The sequence below is a fragment of the Triplophysa dalaica genome, chromosome 24 (genome assembly GCF_015846415.1).
Source record: "Triplophysa dalaica isolate WHDGS20190420 chromosome 24, ASM1584641v1, whole genome shotgun sequence".
In the NCBI taxonomy this organism is placed as follows: Eukaryota; Metazoa; Chordata; class Actinopteri; order Cypriniformes; family Nemacheilidae; genus Triplophysa; species Triplophysa dalaica.
The window spans coordinates 8,802,322-8,828,179 of NC_079565.1; the positions used below are offsets into that span (position 1 = coordinate 8,802,322).

General features: G+C 37.4%; 3 protein-coding genes and 1 long non-coding RNA gene across 8 annotated transcripts; 1 reads left to right on the forward strand and 3 right to left on the reverse strand.

Moving 5' to 3' along the window:
* Positions 1 to 45: 45 nt before the first annotated feature.
* Positions 46 to 11,825, reverse strand: si:ch211-106e7.2 (uncharacterized). Of its 3 annotated transcripts, XM_056739740.1 has the most exons (5): positions 11,647 to 11,795; positions 2,759 to 6,090; positions 569 to 2,397; positions 403 to 465; positions 46 to 244 (listed from the first exon to the last, which is right to left on the reverse strand). In XM_056739740.1, exons 3-5 carry the CDS (start codon positions 2,352 to 2,354, stop codon positions 99 to 101), a joined length of 1,995 nt encoding a protein of 664 aa, XP_056595718.1. In that variant the 5' UTR covers positions 2,355 to 2,397; positions 2,759 to 6,090; positions 11,647 to 11,795; the 3' UTR covers positions 46 to 98. The 3 variants fall into 3 exon arrangements, with proteins under 3 accessions (XP_056595718.1, XP_056595716.1, XP_056595715.1); XM_056739738.1 differs by having other exon boundaries at positions 569 to 6,090; positions 11,688 to 11,825; XM_056739737.1 differs by having other exon boundaries at positions 569 to 6,090.
* Positions 11,361 to 14,556, forward strand: LOC130414072 (uncharacterized). The gene is made up of 3 exons (XR_008905572.1): positions 11,361 to 11,496; positions 11,690 to 11,805; positions 14,464 to 14,556. It is a non-coding gene; the product is annotated as an uncharacterized LOC130414072 (long non-coding RNA).
* On the reverse strand, positions 14,010 to 18,796 carry nfybb (nuclear transcription factor Y, beta b). 3 transcript variants are annotated; one of them, XM_056739741.1, is made up of 7 exons: positions 18,662 to 18,796; positions 17,413 to 17,506; positions 17,203 to 17,336; positions 16,886 to 17,083; positions 16,605 to 16,683; positions 14,495 to 14,574; positions 14,010 to 14,373 (listed from the first exon to the last, which is right to left on the reverse strand). In XM_056739741.1, exons 2-7 carry the CDS (start codon positions 17,504 to 17,506, stop codon positions 14,341 to 14,343), a joined length of 618 nt encoding a protein of 205 aa, XP_056595719.1. In that variant the 5' UTR covers positions 18,662 to 18,796; the 3' UTR covers positions 14,010 to 14,340. The 3 variants fall into 3 exon arrangements, with proteins under 3 accessions (XP_056595719.1, XP_056595720.1, XP_056595721.1); XM_056739742.1 differs by lacking the exon at positions 18,662 to 18,796 and adding an exon at positions 18,348 to 18,590; XM_056739743.1 differs by lacking the exon at positions 18,662 to 18,796 and adding an exon at positions 18,063 to 18,105.
* A 1,095-nt stretch (positions 18,797 to 19,891) lies between these two features.
* On the reverse strand, positions 19,892 to 25,666 carry slc41a2a (solute carrier family 41 member 2a). Its single transcript, XM_056739437.1, is given in 12 exon segments — positions 19,892 to 20,492; positions 20,495 to 20,636; positions 20,761 to 20,909; positions 21,066 to 21,197; positions 21,295 to 21,374; positions 22,033 to 22,180; positions 22,743 to 22,889; positions 23,320 to 23,464; positions 23,556 to 23,627; positions 23,968 to 24,075; positions 24,156 to 24,626; positions 25,429 to 25,666. Coding segments are annotated over 11 exon segments (1,539 nt in total). The 5' UTR covers positions 24,492 to 24,626; positions 25,429 to 25,666; the 3' UTR covers positions 19,892 to 20,412.
* Positions 25,667 to 25,858: the final 192 nt, after the last annotated feature.

A 25,858-nucleotide genomic window follows, 5' to 3' on the forward strand; every position in this document is an offset into this window, starting at 1 on the left:
AGACGTTTATCACATTTCACAGAAAGTAACAACATGAGAATGTACTACATTTTAGAATTGTTTAAACTTTAATAGAAATTTAAGTTTTGTAATGGAATTTAATTGGAATTCAAGTTCTGCCTGGATACAAGTTCCTTCTTTTTGTCTTGATACCTCTTCTTGAACTCTCGAAAGAGGCTACATGAGCTAGAGACGTCTGCAGACTGGATCTGCTTGCTTTTCAAAGGGCTTAAAGACCACTTCCCTGAAAATAAGCGCATCAAAACCTTTTAGATGATGTTCTATAATGTTGCATGGTAACCAGCAAATATACAACTGAACAAAATGCACGAACAAAGCAAAACTGGGTGAACTACCCCATAAAGCATCACTTTTAATTAAATTAAACCTTGTGTCCAGTACCTTGTACTGGAGCATGGATGGTTTTCCTCCCTTTAACTTTTTTATCTTCGGTGTATGGAATCCCTAAAAAAAAAAAAAAAAAAAAAAAAAAGAGTTAAATACATTGGACACAATTTTGACTAGACACAAAAAGCTTAGACTTTTAAAGTATAACGGAAGCTTTTACCATTTTTTGCTCTTGATAACGCGTCTGCTTGAATGTTGGCGGGTTCAGTTCCATCCTTAAAGTTGAAAGTTGACGGCAACACTTTAAACTCCAATCCAAAATCCTCTTGTAATGGCATCAAAGCAGGGTTCCTCAATTCATATTTACTTTTCAGTACAGGCTCAGGTGAATGCAAAGATTTTGGAGACATGGTCTTCCTTCTGGTAACATAGTTATTCATGGATATTTGTCTTGTTCCTAAACTTTTCTTTTTCTTTGATAAACTCTTTGAATTATGAGGTGGATTAAACCGTTTTCTAGTTAACGCAGATGAGGAAAGTGCATTTTCATTGGTAACTTCAGAAACTTTCACTGGGGCTGCTTTGTGTCCCTGAGGAGAACTTTGAGGAGACACTCTCACATTTTTCTTTCTTACATTCGAAACATCTTCGGTTTCTATCAATTCGTCCCATTTGCGCTTATTTGACATTCTTCTGTCATTCTTCTGATGGGAGCCGATTGTTCTTTCAAGGTCTTCTGGTGGTTTTTGTCCACCGTTTTTATATATTTTGTTTCGTATTAGTCGATCTCGTCTATTAGAAGACCCGTACAGTGAAAGACATACAGTTTCAGAACTTTTCTTAACATCAGGAGATGGCTTTGTTTTCTCAGAAAGCATCGGGATCTTATCCGTCGCACATTTGGAAGGAGAGTCATCATTTATCTGCTCTGATGTTTCTGATATCACTTCAGAAACCGGACAGGCCTTCACAGTCCTAATGTTGTCCACAGCAGCATAATTTGGTGTGCCAGCATCCAGTGTTAATAATGCTTTTGTGCTTTCAGATGACTTTTCATCAGTGGTGAAAAGATCAACTTTTAAATCAATGCATCCATGTTCTTTAGAGATGACACCAAAACGATCTTCTTCATATGTGTCCATTTTCACACTTGTGTCACTGGCTCTAATTTCAAGCTTTTGTTCACTCAACTCTGTTTTCACCTGACACATGCAAAATGAACCATCTCCATAATTTAAAGCTTGAAACCATTTAGCAATACAACAATAAGACTCCAGCTTTTCATCAACCTCACCTAGATTGTTCCACTCAATGGGCTTTATGTCTTCTGCATGCTTTTCAGGAAATATAACTTTTATTTGGTCATCACTGTGGTCCAGGATTTCAATCTCTACCTGGTCATCACTGTTATCCAAAATGTTAACATCTACCTGGTCATCACTGTGGTCTGGGATTTCAATCTCTACCTGGTCCTCACCGTAATCCAAAATGTTAACATCTACCTGGTAATCACTGTGTTCTAGGACTTCAACATCTACCTGGTCCTTACTGGAAGTTTGTACATCAATGTTTTTTTGCAACTCCTTATCTTCCGTCATCTTGCCAGCAAACCATAATTCTGCAATTCCATGCGGGAGAACATTGATCTTAATCGAAGCAAAAGCATCCAGCTCAAGTTCTTCTTTATTACCATGCAGAGCAACTTCTGTCACATGTTCTTCTGCAAGCGCACAGGTATCATTAGGAATCATTTCACTGGATTCATCTTGCATTTGAGGTGATGGGACAAATTCCACAGGATCAAGTTTTGGTGGGCTTGTAAAGTTATTTTCAATGGTTGATTCATCATCAGTACCATCACAAACACCACCAACCAGCCCTGATGTTTCTGACCCAGCAGAGCGATGCATTCCCTCCAAAAGATCTTCTGTTGGCTTATACAATTTTAGAGATGCGTTTTGTCCCGCATTTGTGGAATTCTTTGGTTCGTCTTCAAAACTTCCCATGAAGTCTTCTTCCTGTAACCGTTCAGGTATGGCATGAAACGACCTGGAGGATGACAAAGAATCACATTGCGTGTCAGTGTTATCACATTGCTCATAATTCACCTGTGATGACGAATGCATAATTTCTGATTCTCCGGCCGTGTCTATTTGCAAATCCTCCCCTTCCGTCATCTCACTGGAAAAGCACAGTTTAGCCACTTTATGAGGGCGAACATTAATGTTATCAGTTTTTTCATTACATTCATTTTGCATTCGCGGTGACTGCACAGCCTTCTGTTGTTCTTCAACCACAGGATTAGGTTTTGAGTTTGTGCAGCCACTTTGGATATCGGGTTTAGTAAACCCTGACCGCACATCCCATCTAGACATTTTCGCAGAGTGTTGATGCTTAGTTTTTGACATACCTGATTTTCCTAAAGCAACACGTTTATCTATTGAGCATATTATTTCTGTCATGGCCGCCAGTGGATTTACAATATGTGGTTGATGGCTGCTTTGTTCTGTATCCACACGCTTGGGTTTCATTGAGTGGTTACTGTTAGTCTCTGTTAATGATTGTTCACGCACAAACCCAGGCAAGTTCTTACAAAGCTCTAAATTTTCTGGCGGGATTTTTGGTTCTGCTGGTACTTCGTTTCCAATTTCCATTGGAAAATCATCCCGCTCGGTTATTGATGGCTCATCAATCATCTTATCCACACAATCACTGTTAGTCGGTTTTTCATCAGATCCATTTTGTATTTGAGCCCGCTGTTCTGTAACCGTAGGACTGAGCTTCGGTAAACCTCTATTCATGAGCAAATCAGTCAAAATGGGTCTTGTGCCTCCAGATCCACTTCTTTTCAAAACTTCTTGTTTTCCTATTTGGTTTTCATAAATCCTCAAAGAAATTTCACTTTTTTCCAGTGTCCTAAACACGTTTGCTAAACCTTCTAGTGAATTTACATTATTTGGTGGACAATTGGTTTGTCCTGTAACCATGCTTTCAGGCTTCAATAAGCGTTTATCTTCTCCATCTCCTGTTTCTGTTAATAAGCCACCACCTTGATAGTCAGAGTTTTTATTCTCAAACTGCAATTGCATCTGTTTTTCTACCCGTACTTTGTTAACAGCTTTTGCATCCCGATGTTCTGTTCCTTCTCTAAATGCGGTTAGTGTTGCATGTGCTGAATGTTTTACCTGAGATTCATTTGCTTTCACATTAGGTGAACCTGCACAGTTACTCTTCCTAGTCCATTCATTACTTTGGACAGCACGTCCCCCATATAGCCGACCCCTTCCTGATGTTACAGCGCTTGAGCGACTTTTGGCAACAGCTTGATTGTCTAACCTCGTCACTAAATTTGTTATGGCCATCAGAGGATTTATAGCATTTGGTTGACAACTGGTCTCTTCTGTAACCACTTCATCAAGCGTTGGCACGTGTCTATTAGTGTCAGCATGTGACCTTTTAATAATGGAATCAGGCGAGTTTTCGTGAACACTGGATGTTTGTACTTCTGCCAGTGTTTTGCTCACAATTTCCATCGCAAACTGATCATGCCCAGTTATTGGCGATTTATGAGAGGCATCTGGTAAGGGGTTTTGAATTGTGTGTGCAGAATTGTTGGTCTTCTCTTCAAACCTCTCCATGCTTATCTGCTCATCCCGTGGTATTTTTTCAAGTTCTTTGGGTGGGTTTGAATTGGATAGCGTCATCTCTTGTGGTGTATTGACTTTCTGCAGGTCCTCTTCTAAACAATGCCCTCCTGCTGATATAACCGATGAGGTTTCAGCCGTTGAAACATTCTCAATAGAGATTAAAGAGTCACTTGGAATATATGTTTGTCCAGCAGTGTTTTGACTAGGTAGGAATTGTTTATTGGATAAAAAGTGTTTATAAAGACCCTCATTGTCCATGGTTTCGTCCTTTGACTTAGGGAATGTTTGTACATCTTCTGGAAATAGGTTCTGACAGTTAGTTTCAGTTGAGCATTGATGCTTATCAGGGGCATCTAGCAATCCGTGTTGCAATTTACCTACAGCGTTTCCTTTTTCTTGGGAGAATGGGTGAAGATGTCGGAAGTACCAAGAAATACCACATTCCCTGTCAATGTCATCAAGGTTCTCATCAAGATTCAACCAGGACGACTTGTACTCAATCTTTGGTGGCATTTCGTCGTGTTTCAAAACATGAAAATTCTTGGCAACTTGGTTGCGTGTGTCGTTTTTAATTTGTGCAAGTATCACATCATCTTTCCCCTGACAGTAATTGTAGACATCTTCCATCACGTTTTGATATATTCTACTTTTTACAGCATTGCGAAACATGCAAACGTCCCCATTCCAGAAGAGCCTCAGGATCTCCTTTCCGGAATCCATTTTATTGACGTTTTTCTGATGCACATCTTCTATTTGCTGAATAATATTCATTAACGTATGCAATTTGTCCAACGGCCATTCAATTACAGGGATTGTGGAGTACTTGTCCGTTTCTCCCGTGTTCGTTTTCTTATCAGTCACTGCTTGCTTATCCTTGGGTATCTTCTCACTTGTTTCTTTTTGGATTTCAGAAGGCTTATTTCGGTCTGTTACTGGACAATTAAGCTTCAGCGAGCTTCTGTGGTTACATGGGCTGGTTGATTCGAGAAGGCAAACTGGACTTTTGACCACATCACTACCCAGCTTGGGCTCTGCTGATTTTGGTCGTTGGTGCTTGCATGCTGGTTCATTTGGTTCTCTCATCGTCTGCGGATCAGCGTTGATCTTCAGTGGATGTGTAAAATTAGGTAGATGGTGTATCGGCACAGATCTTGCATCAAGCTCATGAGCAGATTTGTTTGAAAAGTTAACAGATGCCATTTCTACTGGAGATAATGGTGTGACAACGGCAACAGCTTTCTTCGTGGTGTTGTTCTGCTGGACATTTAGTTTACATGTAGAAGGTGTTTGTAGGTGAGCATGGTCAGACGAGTATTCAGCTCTTACTCCATGGTAAACAGGTCCATCGAGGGGACTATTCTGTCCATTAGGTGCATTTGTAGTTATGGGGTTGTATCTATACTTGGATGGTAAGGTCATCCTTTTTGTGGATGGGTCTTGCTGTGGCAAATCATTAGTAGCATTTGCATGTGTCAAATCTCTCTGCATGTCCTTCTTATTCTTATTCTTATTCTCAATTGTTTTTGTTTGGAACTGTTGCAAACTACTTGCGTCAGCTGGCACAGAGGAAGATTGTTGTTGCATACATACACTGTGATTAGAGTTAAACACTTCCGTGCCTGGTCTCGCGACACAGTTCGAGATGTTTTGCACAATATTGGTTTCCTGCATGTTGTTTACAGGTACAAATACCTGGACTCTAGAACCGGGCGGAGTCCAGAGAACAATATTGTTTTTTTGCTCTCCTGTTGGCATTGTACATTTTGAATTCAAGTGATTCTCCTGTGCTGGCTTCAGATCATTAGAAAATGGAGTGCTACCAGTCACAATTTTGTAACTGGTTGCTTGTAGAATTCTGCAAGAATATTGCTGAAAGTAATTTCCAGTGGTGGTTTGTTCTGGATATGTTAGATTTGCAGAGTGAGGCAGTAAGCTTTTCCGGGAATAGTTATGGTCTAAGTTGTTGGATGTACAGTCTCCGGATGGTTCCCCCATTTGCATCCAAGGTTTACCGTTGTCCTGGGTGCTGTGAAATCACATGCATTCTGCAGAACGGCATTCTGCAAGCCTCTTTTGTTCAGGTGAAATCACATCCCTGTAAAAAAAAAGTGAAACGATGAATGTCTTTTTGTGACAAATATAACCAGGAAAACTAAATTACATATATCCTCAAATTAAAATCTAGCAATTCCAAAACTGCTACCCCTGCAAACAACAAAACCATTAACCATTACAGGGCTCCAGAATGCAACTAATTAAGGGGTCGACCAATATGTGTTATTTAGGGCCGATGTCCATATTGATTATTACAGATCACGTAGACCGATAAACAATATTTTGAACCGATATGAATGTCTGGTGTAAAAATGAAAAATATATTCAAAATTAAGAACAACAAGAGCTCTAACAAAAACTTAGCCCATAAAACCATGGTTACTACACGTTTACTACAGTAACACCATGGTAAAAAGTAAGGACAGAAAGACACAATACACAATACAATACAGTCAGAAAGCTGCAGTGGCTCTTTACAATGAAACAGCTTAGTCTTGGATATTGGTGATATTTTTTAACGGAATGTAAACCTTTTTTCTTGGTAAAATCAATGTATTTGACAAAGAATTTTGCCGTTTTGTAGTGCCATTGTTCGGGGCTTTCACAGGTCATGTGAAATAGAGAGCTCTGCGCAAGGATTCGATCACAAAAGGCCCAGGCATACCTGACTTTGCACATCCGTGTCAGTCTCACGGACTAAGGCATCCGTACAGCTTCCTGAGCATACTTAACCCGGATTAAGCGTGGACATCAGAGTTCAGCACAATGCAAATGAGTATGTGTGCTGAACCAGACCATCAGAGGGCAGTGCTGAGTCGCTTTATTCACGGACCCACTGTAAATGAATAATTTAAGTGTTTTCGCCATTGAAAACAATCCGAGCAAACAGCAAGCCAACAAGAACAACAACCAAACAGTATGGACAAGGATATGCTTCTTAGCTTACTGTTTTTAGTTTCACCAGGTTGGTTTTGTAACATTTTTCTTCGACAACGGCACACTGCACACTTTCTGTGTGTGCATTGACCCCTAGTGGACTAGTGCACTTATGTTGCCTCTATCTGTATTTTGAATTTTTTAAGACATAACCTGTGAATTTTATTTAAGGAAAGACCATGGACCAGAATTCCTGGTAAAAATCTTTATAGTTCTACCAAAGAAATAATGTCACATACGTCTTGGATGGCTTTAGGTTGAGTAATTGATCAGACAGCTCCTCTACAGATATGTCCTGTTAATGCTAATCCAATGCAATTTTGGTTAAAAATGTTTAGCTTTTCTTGCATGCAGTATTTTGGGCTATTATTCATTTCTGCATTTTGGGGCCTTGTACACAAGATTGAACAGTGTCGTAATTGCATAAATGGTTTTAACTGGAAAACTGAGCTCATGATAGACAGACAGAACAGTTTTGGTTCTTAAACACATTAAATGGTTATTTTGTCTGAGTTTTATCCATTTATATGCTTTATATCAGCAAGGTAAAGATTTGTTTTATTAAAAGTATCTTTTTTTCTACGTAATCTTTAAATTTGATAATAATTCATTAAATAGCTACCGGATAAAAACTAACGAGTAACTAGTACTCGGAGAAGATTATGAGAAGAGTAATTTTTGCTTTTACTCAATTACTTTAACACCAGTACATGGAACGGAGTACAGTTTCAGCAATGTAACATTACTTATACTTTAGTACAAAGTTCCAGTACTCTTTCCACCACTAGATTGGAGCAATACCATTTGGAAAAACATACTCTTATTTACCACGGATAAATAATGTTGTAATGTATATTTATTAGATTGTGTAAAGATCAACAACAATCGATACCAGGGGTGTGACGAGACAATTATCCCACGAGACCAATTAACGAGATAATAATATCTTATTCACCTTAAAAACTATATATGCAAAAATTTAACTTCTATTTTACATTTAGATTTAAGTTATATAGCAGACACTTTTATCCAAAACGACATACAAAGTAGGGGAAAACAATAGAAGCAATTTGTGCAACAAAAGTACAACAATGCATAGTTCAGTAAAGACTGGTCTCAGTCAGCCCATCACAGTACACAAAGCTAAGATTAATTTTTTGGGGTGTAGGAAATTAGAAAAGAAGTAAAAGACTGTACTAATGGGTCAGATGTCTACGGAAGATATTTTAATGAATTATACTATGCAGTCTATTATGTGATAAAAGTCACATCGATGTCAACTAGTCGATGACGTCATTAATAAATAAATAATAGCGAGGGAATTAATGTTTTGCAACAAGATTTGATAGTAACTCACGCAAAATAGGTTCTAAATATATAATATCCGAATATCCGAATATAAATAAAAGGTTGTTCATCTATTGCACAAGAGCAACAACTTAAATGTAATTAAATTAAAGTGCGAGGTCAGTGGTAGGAAGGTTTTGCAGTAAAAGAGCAACAGGTGTATATCTACAGCAGCCTAGCGTTACGACAGATCTGAAGCGTGTGTACAGAGCAAACTTTCCTGACATTTACAACAAGTCAACTGAAAGTGTCATGTGCACTAATAGATGGAACAACAGAAAGATGTGTCGATATTGTTCTTGATGCCGTATGACTTCAGAACAATGTAAATATATTTATTAGCCTAAAGCAGCAGACGCTTTATCATAGGGGATTTACAAACGCAGCACATCAGTGACAGCAGGCAATATGAGAAACATTTTTCTTTATTCTGTTTCTTTCATGTTTCATTAAATGGGGAATCAATATAAAAATAGCATATAATATGAAAAAATCTCAATGTAGAAGCACACCGCATTGAATCTATCTAATGTTAGGCTTAACTTTTACTTGCAAGCTTTTGCAGCGTCAGATCACATTGTGAATGTTGTGGACGAAAACAGGAGACATTGTGAATGATGCTTGCCAAAACAGGACAAGATAACATATATTATTGCCGGCAGTGTGACAGAATCCTGCTGAAGCGGATGGTAATTAGGGATGCACCGATACCATTTTTAAAGACCAAGTACAAGTACCGATATATTTTTCTGGTAAAAGCTGCACGCTGACTGACTGTTGTTGCGTTTACTTCTGCTGTCTGTTAGACTGTAAGATTAACCCATATCCAGTCAAAATGTCAATAACTTATCATCGTTATCAAAATAAATTCTATCGCGATTCGATATGATATCGTTTATCGGACCAGCCCTAATTCTGCGCGATGGTGGAAAAGCACTCATATACGCCGACCAACGGTATTAAAAAGCACTTTTGCCTTATAACTGTGCATGTGTATGTCCCAAAGCAAGTCCCGTTTCTTTACACAACAACATCGAAATCCACTGGCCTGGCATGCATACTACAGCAATTTTATCCATTTCCATGATCCGTTTCGATGCAGAGTTTTGATAACGCTGTCATGTGTATGTGAAACTTTTAAAAAACGCAAAAGGAAACTTTTCAGTTTTTCATCGCGTAAACGTGCCCTTATATGCCTTTTGACGAGGAAACCCAATCTTCAATTGCAGGAATGATTCTTGCAGACAAAGGGGTTCCGGCCCGGGTGTCAAAAATTGAAACTTTATTTGCTCGAACCAAACTATAAGAGATGTATCCCATTTCATACCAATCAGACAACAAGTAATGTTTCAAACAGAGATGAGACGCATGTAATCTAGAATTGCAGATTGGACACCTCCTTGATTTAACATGATAAAGAGATGGAAAGATCTATTAACTCTACCTATTAAACTCATACAAGTGTGTCAGTCAAAGAGAATGTCAAAACGTGCAATTGGTCCAAAAACCGAGAGTTGAGACCCCTGTCCCCTTTGAGGTCTACAAGACACATTTACATAACACTGTATCGACTGTCAGGTAGAAATTCATGGTGGGTCCACAAAAGTGCAAATCATGTACATAACAGTGTGGACATTTATTAGCAACCTTCAAGCCCTAAAATTGACCAAAAGTAAATGTAAATAATGTGATGACAGGGCGAAATTTAGTGATCGTATGGTGTCATGTCAACTGGTGGTCAAGCAGGGAGGTTTTGTTTCTGGTATTAGATAAATAAACTTGTGTGAGGAAGCATCAGCTCCTGTTATCCATGTAAAAAACAAAACACAATGGACATCGCAAAGCAATAACTTTAAAGACACATTATAGTGGTATGTGTTATGTTGTCACATTTCAACAAGCTGTTGAAATCTGTACATCCCCGCTATCCATCGCACTGCATTTACATGATTACTGTTCTGTCAGTCACTCCGTCATCTTGTCTCTCATTGGTTGTTGTAAAATTACCAGCTTCACCACCCCAATTTGAAGTCCTAAATATGAAACATGTTTGATATGATCAGGGCTGCCCCGATTGTTCTCGGAGCAGGTCAGGATGTTTAAGATGCCTCACATTATGTGATAATCTGGACCGAACGTCGGACCCAATCGAGGCCATGGATACGATTTTTTCAAATATACCCAGGAGGGAAAATTCGTGGTAAAATCTGGCCAAGAATCTTGTAAATTTAAGTCTTGAATCGAATCGACCGTCCAACGCAGAAAGAAATCTCAAACAAAGGTTCCAGATGCCAAGATTTCAATCTTTACTTGCTTGAGCAAGCAAAGTGAGATATTCATAGTTCATCTAAGGTGATCTACCAACTGTACACCTGACTCCACAGTTTATACACAAATCTCCAGTTGTTTTTCACGTCGTTCAGCAATCAGGTTTCATATGATATCACCTTTTTTAGTAGCCCGTCCCCTTTCTCGTATGCCGCCATTATATTACAATCCGAGTGCCTGAGCCACCCCTCAGCCCACTCATCTTTACTTCTCCCACAGTTAGACTTCAATCTTCCTTATTTGCAATTTAACCCAGGCACGTTTTTCTCAAATTTCTAAAAGACACACGTACACATGCATCTCTAACCCACATCATGTATGAAATCCATATCTGCCATTGTGTGTCATCACATGTTCTCACAGCCTGACTCAAAGTTTGCTCTACGCCTTTCATGTGCTTTTGTGTAATAAAAACATGCTCATAGTATGTGCAGCTCCTGTGTTCAAAGCTCATACTAAAACATATATTGTGTAAACATAGTATAGTTATTGTGCATTGTGTTATATTAAAAAACACAGATTACATTAGAGTTTCCACCATAATTCCAGCCATTAAGTAGCAGGACTGAGACTTAAATCAGCAAGACATACAAGGCATCAGTTAGCGTTGTTTCAAAACAAATACGAATACAAATACAAATCAAAACACTGAAATACGTATTTAAGACCTCCACTTCCTTTAGTGTAACGTGCACAAACCAAACTACACACTCGCTACCGCCTCTCCAGTAACGCAATCCCGAGGACAGTTATTTCTAACTGGCCAATATTTATAAGAAAATACACACATTTGCCCTAATGCGTTATTCAAAGGACAAAGTTTAATAAACATCCGGTGAGTAACGCGAGACTTTGAACACGCTGAAAATCTCCGGAAGATCGAAGTACATCAATTTTTTAATCCGTGAACACTTTCGTAACAATATATTTGTAGACGCATCACTTCGCGATCAAAACAATAAAAAAACAAACAAGGAAGACTTACTGAAGGATTTCTTCTGTTAATAATTAAGGAATCTCACTCACAGCTGCTGTTGTTGATTACTGCTCGTCACTTGTGGCGCGTGAGCGGTGGGATCTTATCAAAGCTTGATGAGCGCGAGAGGTGAAGGGCGGGACTGGACATCACAGCCCAGGTTGCCAGGTTCGGTTTTTTTATAATTACGAGATTATTATTATGGTTTGTATTGAGTATTTGCATCCTCACACACAAGAGGAGTGTTTTACCTTTTAAAAGCAGTTTCGCCACTGTATGGACTGGAATCTATCTGGCAAAGTATCTGGCAACACCGTAATTAAAATGTTCAAGTTGTCAATCATCTTAAATGCCAACACAAACAAGTTTTTTTTACTTTTAACTGTTTGATCACTGTGTATTATTGGGTTTTTATATGGAATTTGTGATTGATTTCACTATAGTATCAAATAAAAGCACCCACAATCAATTCTTCACTTATCACAATTATGTTATGCACTGTGATTATGTTTAACTAAGAAGTATTCATAGGAAACGTTGCCAACTTTTATGACATTACATTTTTATTATAACTAAAGACATTGAAATCAGTATATCTAATAAATGATTACGTACACAAATGCACTTTATATGGTTTTGAGCACTTTGAACAAGCAGTAATGTCTGAGGCCTAAGATTTTGGAGCCAAAAGGAGCCTGCTCTGACCTATAAGTGACCCAACCATTGTTTAAAACTTGCCCAAGTTCTGGGGCGTTTCCATGAGTATCTATAAAAATGGTCTTGGTCAAGTGATCTTGGTACAAGCAGGTTTTATATCAAAGAGAAAAGTAAAGTCCCTATTGTATGTATATTTATTAAAAAAACTAAATTACGATTTGTCCGCCACTGTTGAAACCATACCTTGTTGTTTAGGAAATAATGGTAGCAGACCAAATAGGATTGGCCACAGAAAATAAGGTATTAAAGGACCCCACCTGATTGGTAAAGGGCGGAGACCGTCTCCTTAAGTTTGTGTATAACTACTGATGCAAAATGCTGTATTTCCAGATGCTTTGTGGACATCTCACTTGGTTTGCTTGTGCAAATAGAGCTTAATTCTCATGACAAGTGGACCTTCTTTTGTGAAATTTTTACCTAACAGTATCTCATAACTGCGGTCAAAATCTTCTTTTTAGGAAAAAAATCTAACAAGACACAAACATTTTATTTGATGAACCAATCACATTTCACTGCGGCATCATTTCACACATGTTTGTTTGATTGATGGATGAAGATGGTGCTGTTGTCTGTAATAAATGAGCTATAAATCATGCAAAATTGTCAAGTACATCACCATTCTGTCAATCATGATGAAGTGTCACTTTTTTAATTTTTGACCTTCTAAACAGTCAAGCTGAAGATGGTTTATATTGAAATGCTATGTATATTGGACACATTGACATGACTTTTGGACACATTAATGACTTTATTATTTTATATTTATATATTATTATTTAAGTTTATTTGATTTTTATTCATGGCCTTTTTATTAATCTATGTCTACTGAATAAGTGATGTTTCAATTCGATTTTGTGTTATGGTATATGTTTGGGTCCTTTTCTCTACATGACACATCACACGCCACCCCTACCCTCCCCTGCAGCATAGCACTGACAACCCCATTTCACGAAGCAAAAGTACCCGGTAATGTCTCATTCTCCTGGCCAGGACAGCTCCTTTGATGCTATTCAGTCAAAGAAATTTAAATATCTCTAATGTTTGTGATAATGACTCTGTCTAGACGTTTATAGCATCACACAGCTGATAAACGTCTAGACACAGATTCGTTTAGTTCTGAAATTGACATTTAAACTTTTAAACATTTTAAAATAGGATTAGACATGTTTAACTCCTATAATGTTTTACAAACATCCCCATCCAAGCAAAATCTGTATGTTTGTTTTACATTTATTTTTCTATATTTCCCCATCACTGTAGTCTAAAGAGATGATGATTACTAAAGATTAATTCAATTCAAACATCATAGAGGTAAAACACATAAAATAAAAATATACACAAGTTCATATTGAAATTGGGCTATGGCCAAATAATCTCGTCTTTTGGCAAATTTAATTGTAATATTATGCATAGGGAAAATAAAACCTGTTTTATGAAAACTTGTCTTTAGACTGATCAAATCACATTGCTCTGAAATTGTTCCTTCTGTTGAGTTGAGTTTAATACAAATTCATGAAAACAAAAACAACTGTACAGAAGATATGAATTATTTACAAAAACCCCAATCACATTTTAAGCGTTAACATCAACTGAAAACATATGCAACCTGACATTAGTATCTATAAAAAAAGAAGAAACCCACTCATTCTAATAAATGCGGGAAGATTCACATGTTCTCTTTTTATTGCTTGAATAGTGTGACTGAGGTGAATTACCCCTTAGAACACCTTTAAACCTAATGCATAAAACTCCAAATGCATGACGAAAACAAAAAGTAACATCAAACAAACTAGTCACTTAAAATAACAATGAGTCTTCACAGACCACACACAAAACAGGCTAAACTTTGACCCTCAAAGAGCACAAGAAATGGGTTCACAGAAGTATTGATGAACAGCCCCAACCATTCATGACCTTTACTTGTGTGTGGAAATATGGAGGTTGCATTTTTGAGGATAAGTGTTGGTTTCTTTACGCAGTGCATATTCAAGAGAACTGAAGCTGCTGAACACCGGGGATCTGTAACATAAAACACAAAGTCTTTTTAACAACAACCCTTACCCTTTCAGGTTTTTTTATTTAAATATTTGCTTTTCATTTATTCACTAGGTGAGCATCTTTTACAGAGGACTGTTCTTACCTGCTGATAAGAAGTCGTGTAAACCATCACATTTTGTTGCTGTCCGTCAGCTGTTATAATCCCTGCAGGTAGTTGATTTGCTTCAAGAAAAAATATTACATTGCATTAATTCAAGATAAATATATGGATCCAGATTATGACATTTGAGAACAGGTTCAACTGTTCCATTAATATAATTACTCTCTGGCTGCATCCAAAATGGCATAATCAATGAGTAGACTTTCAGTAAAAACGTTCTTAACGTGGGCTAAATGGGTGCGAAGTGTTTTGCCTGAATGGGAGTAGTATGAATACGATAGGGCGTTGTCCACCTTATTGACGTGATCATGTGTGGTAATTCTTATTACCCATTTTAACAGCGGATGGGAACATCCGCTTGAGGTGCATATCCAGCACATACTGTACTGGAGATTGCTCAAGAGATTAGCCATGTGATGTAATGCCAAGTGCAACAACTTAAGTTATAAGAGACAGGTTGCGTCAATTATCTTACCTACTATATGGTTTGTACAAGTAAACAACACATGAAACAAAGCTTTCAATTTTCTTCAAGTACAGCATATTCAGAGCTTTTTATTTTCCTTTTTATCTTGTAAGTCTATATGCTTTTGATAAAAGCAAAAAAATCTAAAGAATACAGTAGCTTTGTGATTGTGCTATGTGTTTTCTCAAGTTACACTTGGGCAATAAAAGGCCCATTCACACTTCCCATTGTAAAGAATGATTATGCCACTGGAATGTTCCTTTTGTAAACTGCTGCTAATTATTCTTTTGTGTGTTCTCTGCCTATTGGTTGATGTCTCTCACGTTGCTGTAATATACGTTACATTTTAGTATTAAAAACAACCTGAGAAAATCTCTTCTATGATCTTTTTTATGTCCCAAGTACGTTTTAACATGGACCTTATCCGAATGTTATCTGACCACGTTCTAGTTTTACTTTCACTTTCTCCTCATCTGTTCTTTTCTTTCCTTGTCCATGAAACTACACCATTTTTTACATGTCTGTTAATTTTTTGTGTGGATAATAAAGTTATTTAATTTTAAGTAAACTGGTAAACATAAATAAACTGCTAAAAATAAGCTCAATATTAATGCTATGTATTTCAATTAATTAAAACAATGCACAATATAAAACTTTTATGAATACTGACGATTTGGACATAGAATACTACTCTGTTCAAGTACAGTTTTTTCCTACTACATAGTAGTTAAATTGGTGTATTCGCACGCAACATTAGCTTACGCACGTCCAAATCCCTAAAGCGAATGCCCAGACTTGCCTGAAACGCCCATGTAACCACACTCCCACAAATCCACGTCAGTTCCTGGTTTGAGTTGACTAAGACCGCCCACATGTATACGCAAGTAAGGTTGGTCTACCTGTCAGTACAATTGCGTTTGGAACCTGATGTTTCAAATATCGTAAGAGGCGTTACATTTTCTTCACACACTTGCAGTGTTCGACCAATCACTACGCACTGGTTAACTGGCCAATAATAGCACACCTCGCTTTTCAGTGCCATGAGATTTGTTATAAATCCACGCATTTCAGGGAGGCGGGGCAAAGAGAAGATACAAACATGCACGATATGTGGAAAGTACAGCGTTTTTGAACCTTAAATCGTGTATAGACATTGCATTACATCTAAAACAAACAATATTATTTGTTTTAGCTGTTTCTTATGACTCCTTTAAACACCCGTTCCCTGGTAAATTATTACTCCGTAAGTAAATCCACATCTAATTTCAAGAGATTTGTGCCCATGTTGTATTATTTGTGAGCTTTATATGTGCACTGAGGTCTAACATCCCTGCCAAAGGAAGTAGTCGCTCTTAGCAACTTGTTAGCAACCGCCGTTTTTTAGACACAATAAGGCTTTAAAAATATTACAAGCGGGTTATGATTGGTGTGAATAATAAAACGTAGAAAATATTTAGCGGTTTTGTTTACCACAGACCTTATTTCGGGCGAATTACCAAAAACCCATTAAAAAAAAACATAGATTTTGGAGCGAAGGAACCGGAAGTCCTAAAATGCTATCTCGCTTCAGGGGTTTTGCATACAGAAATACGTCATCTCTGAGCCTCCCTATGATGAATGACTTACTGAAAGTGTCATCTGCAAGCTCCTCCCCCATGCCTTCAGATACAGTTACAGCACTTATTCCTTTCTCTCCTTTCATGGCCTGCATGAGAATAATGAAACCATGTCAATCAAATGTGCTGAACTCAAAAAAGTCAACATGTTTATTATAATACAAAATGGATGGTAGATTTTTATTAGTATCTGAGTAAGGAAGCGAAACTATTTCACCCCAGTCCCTGATCTCAATATTAAGTCTCAGGTTAAGCTAATGTTGACGAGTAATAAAATGTCAGTAACAATACCTCTCTGAACTTCTGCAGGTAATGTTTAAGAGGCTCCACATACATATCAAAGCCCAGAGTGGACATGGCAAACAGGATGTCTTCCCCGTTTATGGTCTTGCGCTTCTCCTGATGGCACCTCTCGCTGGCTTCTGAAGTGATGAAACTGATGAACTCGCTAACACACTCCTGAACACATTCCTTGGCATCCTTGGCAATCTTTGGAGCGGGAGGAAAACAGGCTAAACTGTGTTAATTTCCATAAGAGCAACGTATTACCTTCAAATGATGAAAGCTGCTCTTTATGTCTGATTTCAGTATTTCAAAAAATTACTCACTTTTCCAGTTTGGGGAACTGCATTCTTCATGATTCGGGCGACGTTGGCGATGGGGAGAAAGATGTCTTGTTCCCTAAAGTTATCTTTGCTTCCATTCCCATCCTCATGGTCATTGAGTCCCTCTTCACCCTCATCTTAAAATGAAATGAATTCAAATACATTAATATCTGTGAATAAATCCAGCCTAATAACTGCAAACCGCTCACTTACCATCTTGAGATTGGAGAACATAGTGTCCACCAGTCATATATTCTCCTGTTATGCCAAGCTGGGAGGCATCTGTGGTTGAGCCGTCTCCGTCCATCTGCAACAAAAATAAAATTGTATTAAAGCTGAAAACACAACATGCACGTCACATGATAAAGAATGTATGAAGTATATGAGGGTCTTAACACCAGGTTGTTCGCAGTGTTACTCTAAACTATCTTAATAGGCAGCATTTTTGATCAATCATTCAATAGCCAAGTATACTGAAGTGGGGAACACAGGTTTTGGGACACAGCCATTTTGTCTTCCGTTTATGTACCATTGTTCAGATTATTATACTGGGGGGGGCATGGCTGGGACAAGACTTGACCTAAACAGTATTTTATTAACACATTTTCATTTAAATAATACTTTTAGTTCGCATAAACACATTACATTAACCATTATGAAAAATAGAACAAAACTGACACCGTAATCTACAATTATGTGACAGAATTAGATAAACAGACGTGTGGCCCAAACTAAACTTCCGGGGGACCTCCGCAAAGAATCAATAACTATTGAGTATTGTTAAATTAATTTAAAAAAAAGAATATACAATAAAACATTAATTAAATATCAAATAAATAGTTACATTATAACAAAACACAAACCGAAAGTTAACTTCCGGTCAGCGCATGCGTCCGATGAAACCGTCTAATATAACGTGTATTTTATATGTTCATTACACATGGTAGCCAGGCTGTTTGGGTTAGATATAGGATTTTATAAAAACCTATTTATATACACATTGTATACTGTAGATACATGCATGATTAAGTTATAGAACACACCACGGTGGTTTAAATAACAATGTTGAGGTTAACAATTAACGTAGCATTCATGCTAGCCATTTGGTAGAATGGGTTAACGTAGACACGTTAAATAAAACTACCTACATGTCATCTATTTATATATGATCAAAAAAGACGAAAGAGTTGCAGTATGTTATTTTCATTCGTGAATGTATAAAACCCCACAGAAAGGTCATAAGAGGGACAAGTAAAGCAAAAAGCGTGAACGCTCGTAGTAAACAAAGGGGCCGCGCGCCCTGTCGAACGGTTTATTGTCACAACGACGAGCTGCTTAACGTTTCCCGCGCTTAATTTCTCATTACCCCCGCCAACTAATAATAAAAGAGTCGCGCGCGGAGATTTCCATTCGATGTAACGCAATATGGGTTAACAATCATTGGCCGGAGCCGCACACTAACCTGCGATGAAGCCCTGGTTGGTTCTTGTCTCTGTTCGGCCGTTTGGTTGGACAGAAAATGGCTGCGGAAGAGCCAGTCCCTGCGCAGAGCTGAGGAGGAGGCTCACTGAACCACCAAGTGGCCGCATGTTATTTTCAAGATCGATGTCAAAGCCACCCTTTGGTTGTGGTGGGTATAACACTGCAATGCTTATGCATATGTAATATACAAACCATTTATATAAAGCAAAAAGTGACGCCAAAATGAAATTGTAATTATAATGCAATTGTAAAGTCTTGATAAGGCCTAACATGCTGGCTAAGAAATTGGAAAAATCTAAGCACAGTTGGGAAGAAAAGCAATGCTTTTTCTTAAACTTTCTAATATATAATATACTGTAGACCACTTCGCAAGATGTAAACACTGGTCCAGAAGCAAATCTTTTTATTTATCATTAGTACATATTTACATATGAAGAGCTCTTTTCCAAAACGCATTAAACTCCAAATTAATAAAAAAATAGTTTGTCATGACATTTTGCTGTGTACTAAACCTATTCACTGCTCCATTAATGTTTCAGGCTATATTTCCTTGTTTAAAATGTATTGCAAGATGCAGTTTCTTTCCAAAACGCTATATGTTCCGAACCTGTTTTTAGCCTGTCCCCTCATTCGCTCGTTAGTGGTATTTTTAAATTATTTTATGTATGTGGTGAAAAATATTTATTTTATTTTACTATTTAGTTTGTTACTGTTTATTTTATTTGGCTGTTATTTATTTCATGCATTTGCATTTATTTTATTTATATTCATTTATAGTATGAGTCCCTGATGTAATATGTTGCACGTTCTCTTGTTTGTTTGTTTTTAAAAAGAAATAAAACATTTTTTTTTTAAAGTATGGATTTGAAGCGTTTTGGAAAAAAAACTTTGAATATATAATCGGCAATATTGCTGTTTCATTTAACAATCATTGTTTAACATGTTCAGACTGAGCCAACAGATCATTTTAACAGGATAAATTGAATATTAACAAAATGTATGGGTCTAGGTAAAAATATGTCATTTTCATGAAAGCTATTCAAATGGATTTATAGCGTTATGGAAAAGAGCTCTTCATATTTAATTAGATCTTAAAGATGTTTCTTTAACATTTTAAATATTCTGTTGTGTTTTGTTCAAACGTTTGAATGTTCAACATAAATTCACAGCCAACCAGCCAATGGTGATACAAAATGGAAGAAAACAAGACCAAAATCATGATATTTTTATTTTGTTCGACAAATGGATTTGATGGCATACAGTAAACGTATCTGTGTTCATTTAGATACTTACCATTTTTATCAAACCTTTATTAACCAACCAAGCAAAATAAGTCACTTTGGATAAATGGGTCTGCTAAATTTTAAATGTAATGTGAATCAATTCTATTCCTTCCATCTAGGTGAGGGAAAATTGTTCTCAATCCTGCAAGATTTTTCATTGCAGAGATGCAGTATGTAAATAAAGTGTCAATGTAAAGCACCTTTGAGACATTCGCACAGTTAACGTCATAATGGAATCACACAACAGTACTTCTTTTTCTAATAGAAACAGTCACATGACATGGAAGTACAAAAAAACTTATTGATGCATGATACAGGCCACATATTGGGACCTCATCTGTATAAGTGGATTTTTTGTTCACTTCATGTATTTTAAATAAAGCTGTCCACAGATAATAAAATGGATGTGCTGAGAAATGCAAGAAATGTCCCAGTACATTAAGTGCCTTCATAAATTAGATACCGCGCTTTCAGAACACAGATAGTGTCCGTTGTCACCCATATCAACAGTTATGTCACCAATGATATGATATAAAAACACAGTGCCAGAAAGGCAGTGCCCAGCAGATCTCCCAGAGCTGTCAGATAAGGGATGGAGAAGCTATCAGGGTCCCTCCCGCACTTCCACAAGCAGTGAACCATCACATCAGCGATGCAAAGCAGTAAGAAAACCTTAAATAAAATCAGGAAAAGGTTATTTAATATGATCATTCATATTAAATGTATAATTTGAGGTATGGCTCATGTTTATTACAGTTAAAATCAAGAAAAATATCACAGCGATAATGTCACTTACCTGTGTAAAAGCTGCTACCAAATAGAGAGATATGAAGACAGGAGTGGGCGGAGTCTCACTCCCTTCTATTAGGTAAATTGTGTAGATAAAAACCAGGTGACCTGGGATGGTCAATGCAAGCAGCACCTGTGCCGATCTTCCATTCAGGCCTGCAAGCAAAACAGTAAAGCGATTAGTATAATACATATGTATTTCCTTATTTCTGTATGAAATATGCCTGAATGAAAGCACTTTTAAGGCTCATTTGACTTTCTGCTCTACATATTTCCAGGAAAAAAAATCAAGGTAAGCAAGAACATTTTCACCTTTGGCGCAAAAGCTGCGACTGGGCCAGTAACATCCTTTTGAATCCTCTGGTGGCTCACCCAGAGTACATTGAAAATGCAGATATGTAGCTATTCGACTAGCCTGGATGGAAACCAGATTACCACCAACACCTTAAGGTTAACATTGGAAAGTGAACAAACAAGTGAAACAAGTAGTTTTCACAATAAAACCCTACCTAAGTGTTTTAGAATGTTTTATCGGACCCACCATTTATAACAGGTGTGTAAACCACAATACGCCCAAGGTTTGGATCGGCGATGGTTTTGTCCAGAATTAGTCCACCAAGACTGCAATTACAAAAAGGAGGTACTCTCACAGTTGTGTGTAACTTGTATCAATAGTTATACACTCACCTAAAGGATTATTAGGAACACCTGTTCAATTTCTCATTAATGTAATTATGGTGGTGGTGTAATGGTGTGGGGGGTGTTTTCTTGGCACACTTTAGGCCCCTTAGTGCCAATTGGGCATCGTTTAAATGCCACGGCCTAACTGAGCATTGTTTCTGACCATGTCCATCCCTTTATGACCACCATGTACCCATCTCTGATGGCTACTTCCAGCAGGATAATGCACCATGTCACAAAGCTCGAATCATTTCAAATTGGTTTCTTGAACATGAAAATGAGTTCACTGTACTAAAACGGCCCCCACAGTCACCAGATCTCAACCCAATAGAGCATCTTTGGGATGTGGTGGAACGGGAGCTTCGTGCATCCCACAAATCTCCATCAACTGCAAGACGCTATTCTATCAATATGGGCCAACATTTCTAAAGGATGCTTTCAGCACCTTGTTATCAATACCACGTAGAATTAAGGCAGTTCTGAAGGCGAAAGGGGGTCAAACACATTATTAGTATGGTGTTCCTAATAATCCTTTAGGTGAGTGTAGATGTACCAAGTGATGTATAGATGTAACAAGGGAGGTAAATTTTAGTTTTACCTGCTGATCACAAGAGCTGTTATGATTGGCTCCCAGCCAGTAAGTAGCAGTTTACGACTCTCAGGGTGACGAAATGAAATAATCACCCACACTGGCATCAGACACAAGAATATGACACACACCAAGTAGGAAATGTATGGATAAGGGTCTACAAACAAGTAAAGTTAGAGAATAAATAAGACCAATAAAAATAACTGGAGAAGAAAATAGTTCAGATTGAAATGTCCAGTTTATGAAATTTAGTGGCATCTAGTGATGAAGTTAAGAATTGCAACCAACGGCTCACTCCACCCCTCCCTTTTGAAGTACTATGGTGGTGCAGATAGGACTAAGATGTCATAATTTTTTCGCTTCTTTGCTGAAGGAGATAACATATTAAAAAAACTCGCTCTATAGAGCAGTTTGTCCGTTTAGGGCTACTGTAGAAACAACATGACAAATTCCATGTAAGGGGACCGTGAGTATGTAGATAGAAATAGCTCATTCTAAAGTCATTAAAACATAACGCTTCATTATGTAAGGTCTTTATACACATCTGAAGACACAGTTATGTATATTATAATGCATTTTTGTCAATAGATCCTCAAAAAAGTACACAATGGACCTTTAAAAGACCTACAAAGAAGCGTAAACCATCCATAAAGCATTAAATCTCCAAATCTGGAACAAGTTTTTTAAAGGTTAAGAATGATAACATTTGCTCTTCTCACCCATGCAGTAATAAAAGCCTTGACCGATGATGGCAAGAAGTCCCAATGTGATAAGGTCTCCAAAACTGGCTGCAAGGGGCGTGGCTATATTGTCTGGGTTGATGCCCACCTTTTTTGAGCCAAAAATAACCCCAACCATCATGATCCCTGGAAACAGTTTGTGTATTAAATTTACGGAATACATTTGAATATATGGTTTTTGGTTTCAATGTATTTCCTACAAATCAAAATTCTAATAGTATTTGTGATGCTTTTCCATAGTACACAAATGTGTTAAAAGACCAAGTTGCTTAAACCTGGTTTGCTTTTCAAAGCACATGCTAAACACCAATAACATGAGGTTTTTGACCTGAGGATATTAGGTCTATTTTCAGCCCATGCATTCACACACATGGAAAATGAGTTTGCACGCTCGGATCACAAGTCATGAGTTATTTGAACTAGAACAATCTCATGATCAATGTAGCCACAATGATGAAAAGAACCTTATTTGATACAGAAAAGTGTTCATAATCACATCTTTTTACATATTAAAGAGTCCATTAGGTACGTAATTCTTCCCTGGGTCGATGCAAACCTTGCAAAAATGAAGCCATGAATGCAGTCACTACACTGCAACAGCAAAGCAATGCTACGTTTTTCATGAGAAGCTCCTCTTGAAGGATCCATCCAAGACCCGAAGCTATCAGAGCAGCTAAGAAGCCCAGAACAGTGGCTTGAAGCTGTCACATCAAAAGAAAGCAAATAAATGCACAGAAACTATACCTAACCGAACAGCCAATAAAGGAGTAAAAACCAAAAGGCTGAATTAACCTGCTTCAGGGCAAGATTTCCAACGATGAGGTTCCACTTCTCACTTGAAGATGTCATTCTGCCAACATTCACCTGCAATAGTTAGTTGGACTTAAGGGAATATCATTTCAACATTGTAAAAAATAAACTTCTGTTGACTTGAATTTTGCAATTGGAAGGCATATACTATGCAAAACCAACATTTAATTCATAAAAAGTATATTATTAGATTTTTGGCCAGCATATATCGGGTTAAACTGGTTTAAACGCTCCTAACAGACACACCAGGGGTGTAACTAGGTTTAGAAGTGATAAGCCATTTATCTCTTTCAACCTCAGCAACGCCCCTTTAATGTAACGTCATATTTGAAACATGTTCAATTGCACCCCACCAAAATGACTTCCCCAACATAAGCAACATCTGTATGTTTACCGCAGTGGACAGTCTTGACGCCAGAGTCATCTCCAGGTTCCCCTTAAGACCAAGCAGAGGTGGGACCAGAATGAAGATCTCCATCACGTTAAGAAAAATATCCCAATGCTGTCTTACCAAAACGAGAACATTAGTTGATATTGAACTCATTCCGAATCTACCCAAATCCCATCGTCTCCCATACTTACCTGCACGAGTTCCAGTAACGTGCCCGCCATCACTGTTCCAAAGCCCGCGAGGAGGAACGGAAACAAAATCTGTAGCACCATCACCCGGACCGATTCGCTTGGCATTTCCTGACAGGTCTCCACTTGTTCATCTTGTATCAGGGATCCAGAGGTTGATGATGTCCCGTAACACGCATTGGGCACTAGGGGATCTAAGTCTGAAAACTCTGTGTTTCTGTTACTGCAGATAGAACGGGTAAAGCGGGGTCCGTCGGTCTCTGGACTGGGAATAAACGGATGCCCATCTTTTGGCGGGTCAGTTGAGCCCACCTGCTGTGCTTCATTGACAGATCCCATGTCAAATATTTATACACAGATGTAAGTATGACTGAGTATCATTGTAGTCAAGTTGCTTGGAACAAGTAAAAAACAGAGGCCTGTATGCGTCACTTGGTTTTTTTCAATGCTTGAGTTTAATGCTTGGCATTTCACCTGAAAGAAGAGCAACAATGTCACAAACATGAAAGTAAATGTAAAATGAAGTTAAGTTGAGAAATGTATTACTCAAACCAGTTCATTTGTCTGCCTAAATAAACTACTAGCAAATATTTTCCTAACTATTTAAATGTATAGTATCAAATCGGTTTTTAATTTTATATGATTTTTTATGTATAGCCTGTTATAGACAACAGTCATTGAATTACTTATGAATTCTCATTTAATTGAGTTTCAACAAAAGCCTTGAATTGTAAACTATGAAGTTCAAAGATCAAAATAATATTAAAATCTACATCAAATCAGCATAAAACAGTACTTGTTGTCATTAAAATTAATACTTTTCTCTACAGGGCACGAATACAATTGTATTAAATAATACAAAAATTGTCAAAGATTATTGTAGAAAAGTTATCCACACTTAAGTAATGTTAATTTAGAAACACACACATATATAAAATTAAGTATAAGACTAGTTTATGAATTTATGAAGACAATTTTTATGAATTTATGAAACTAATCTAATGTACAAAGCGACTATGCCAGCATTAATAGTTAAACAACTGTGAAACAGAGCAGTGCAATATCAAAGCAGAATGCCATTAACATTTAATCTACACTTATCTATTGGTCTAAAATACATATCACATTCAAAGATAAAAATAAATTGAGAAATAGCAAATTTAGCAAAATATCATGATATATTTTTTAAACAAAGTAGTTTTTTTGTCTGTTTTTGACTATTAACTTTACTTTTCCAGTAGTTCTAAAGAGATGTTACACGAAAAACACACCTTACCCCATAAGCACAGCTTTAAAAGCAAGTTTTGAAGGATGTACTTTTATAACTCGTCAATTGAACTCTGTACAGGCTGAAGCTGAAGTATCACAGACTCACACAGTAGGACACAGGCAGCAGACCAGCAGACACTATTGTGTTTGTGCTAAAATACGCCCCATCAACTAATTCAGCACACATATTGTATTAGGAAAAATCAAAAGGAACATTGAAATAGGGTCGAAGCGGTGGTTATGAATGTGCCATTCATACCCCTGCAGATCGGCAAGTAATGTTGCATTTATTTTGTACAAGAAAACAGTTGAGCTGTTGTGAGGTTGTCTGCTGTATGTCGCCATCTATTGGACAGAGCGAGTAATGCAAGTTTCACCGCACAAAACTTTGTCAACAATTACTGCATTTATTTAATTAAAACAGCATTTAGTAGACT

Bases quoted from the DNA above. Each gene is read 5' to 3' on its own strand.
- nfybb (XM_056739741.1), bottom strand. From the start codon at position 17,506: ATGGACGGAGACGGCTCAACCACAGATGCCTCCCAGCTTGGCATAACA. The intron at 14,575-16,604 runs GTAAGTCATTCA...TTTTTCTTGAAG, and splicing joins GCTTGCAGATGACACTTTCA to CAAATCAACTACCTGCAGGG. The intron at 14,374-14,494 runs GTAAGAACAGTC...TTTATGTTACAG, and splicing joins ACACGACTTCTTATCAGCAG to ATCCCCGGTGTTCAGCAGCT.
- si:ch211-106e7.2 (XM_056739738.1), bottom strand. From the start codon at position 5,996: ATGCAAATGGGGGAACCATCCGGAGACTGTACATCCAACAACTTAGAC. The intron at 466-568 runs GTAAAAGCTTCC...TTTTTTTTTTAG, and splicing joins GTTATCAAGAGCAAAAAATG to GGATTCCATACACCGAAGAT. The intron at 245-402 runs GTACTGGACACA...GCTTATTTTCAG, and splicing joins CATCCATGCTCCAGTACAAG to GGAAGTGGTCTTTAAGCCCT.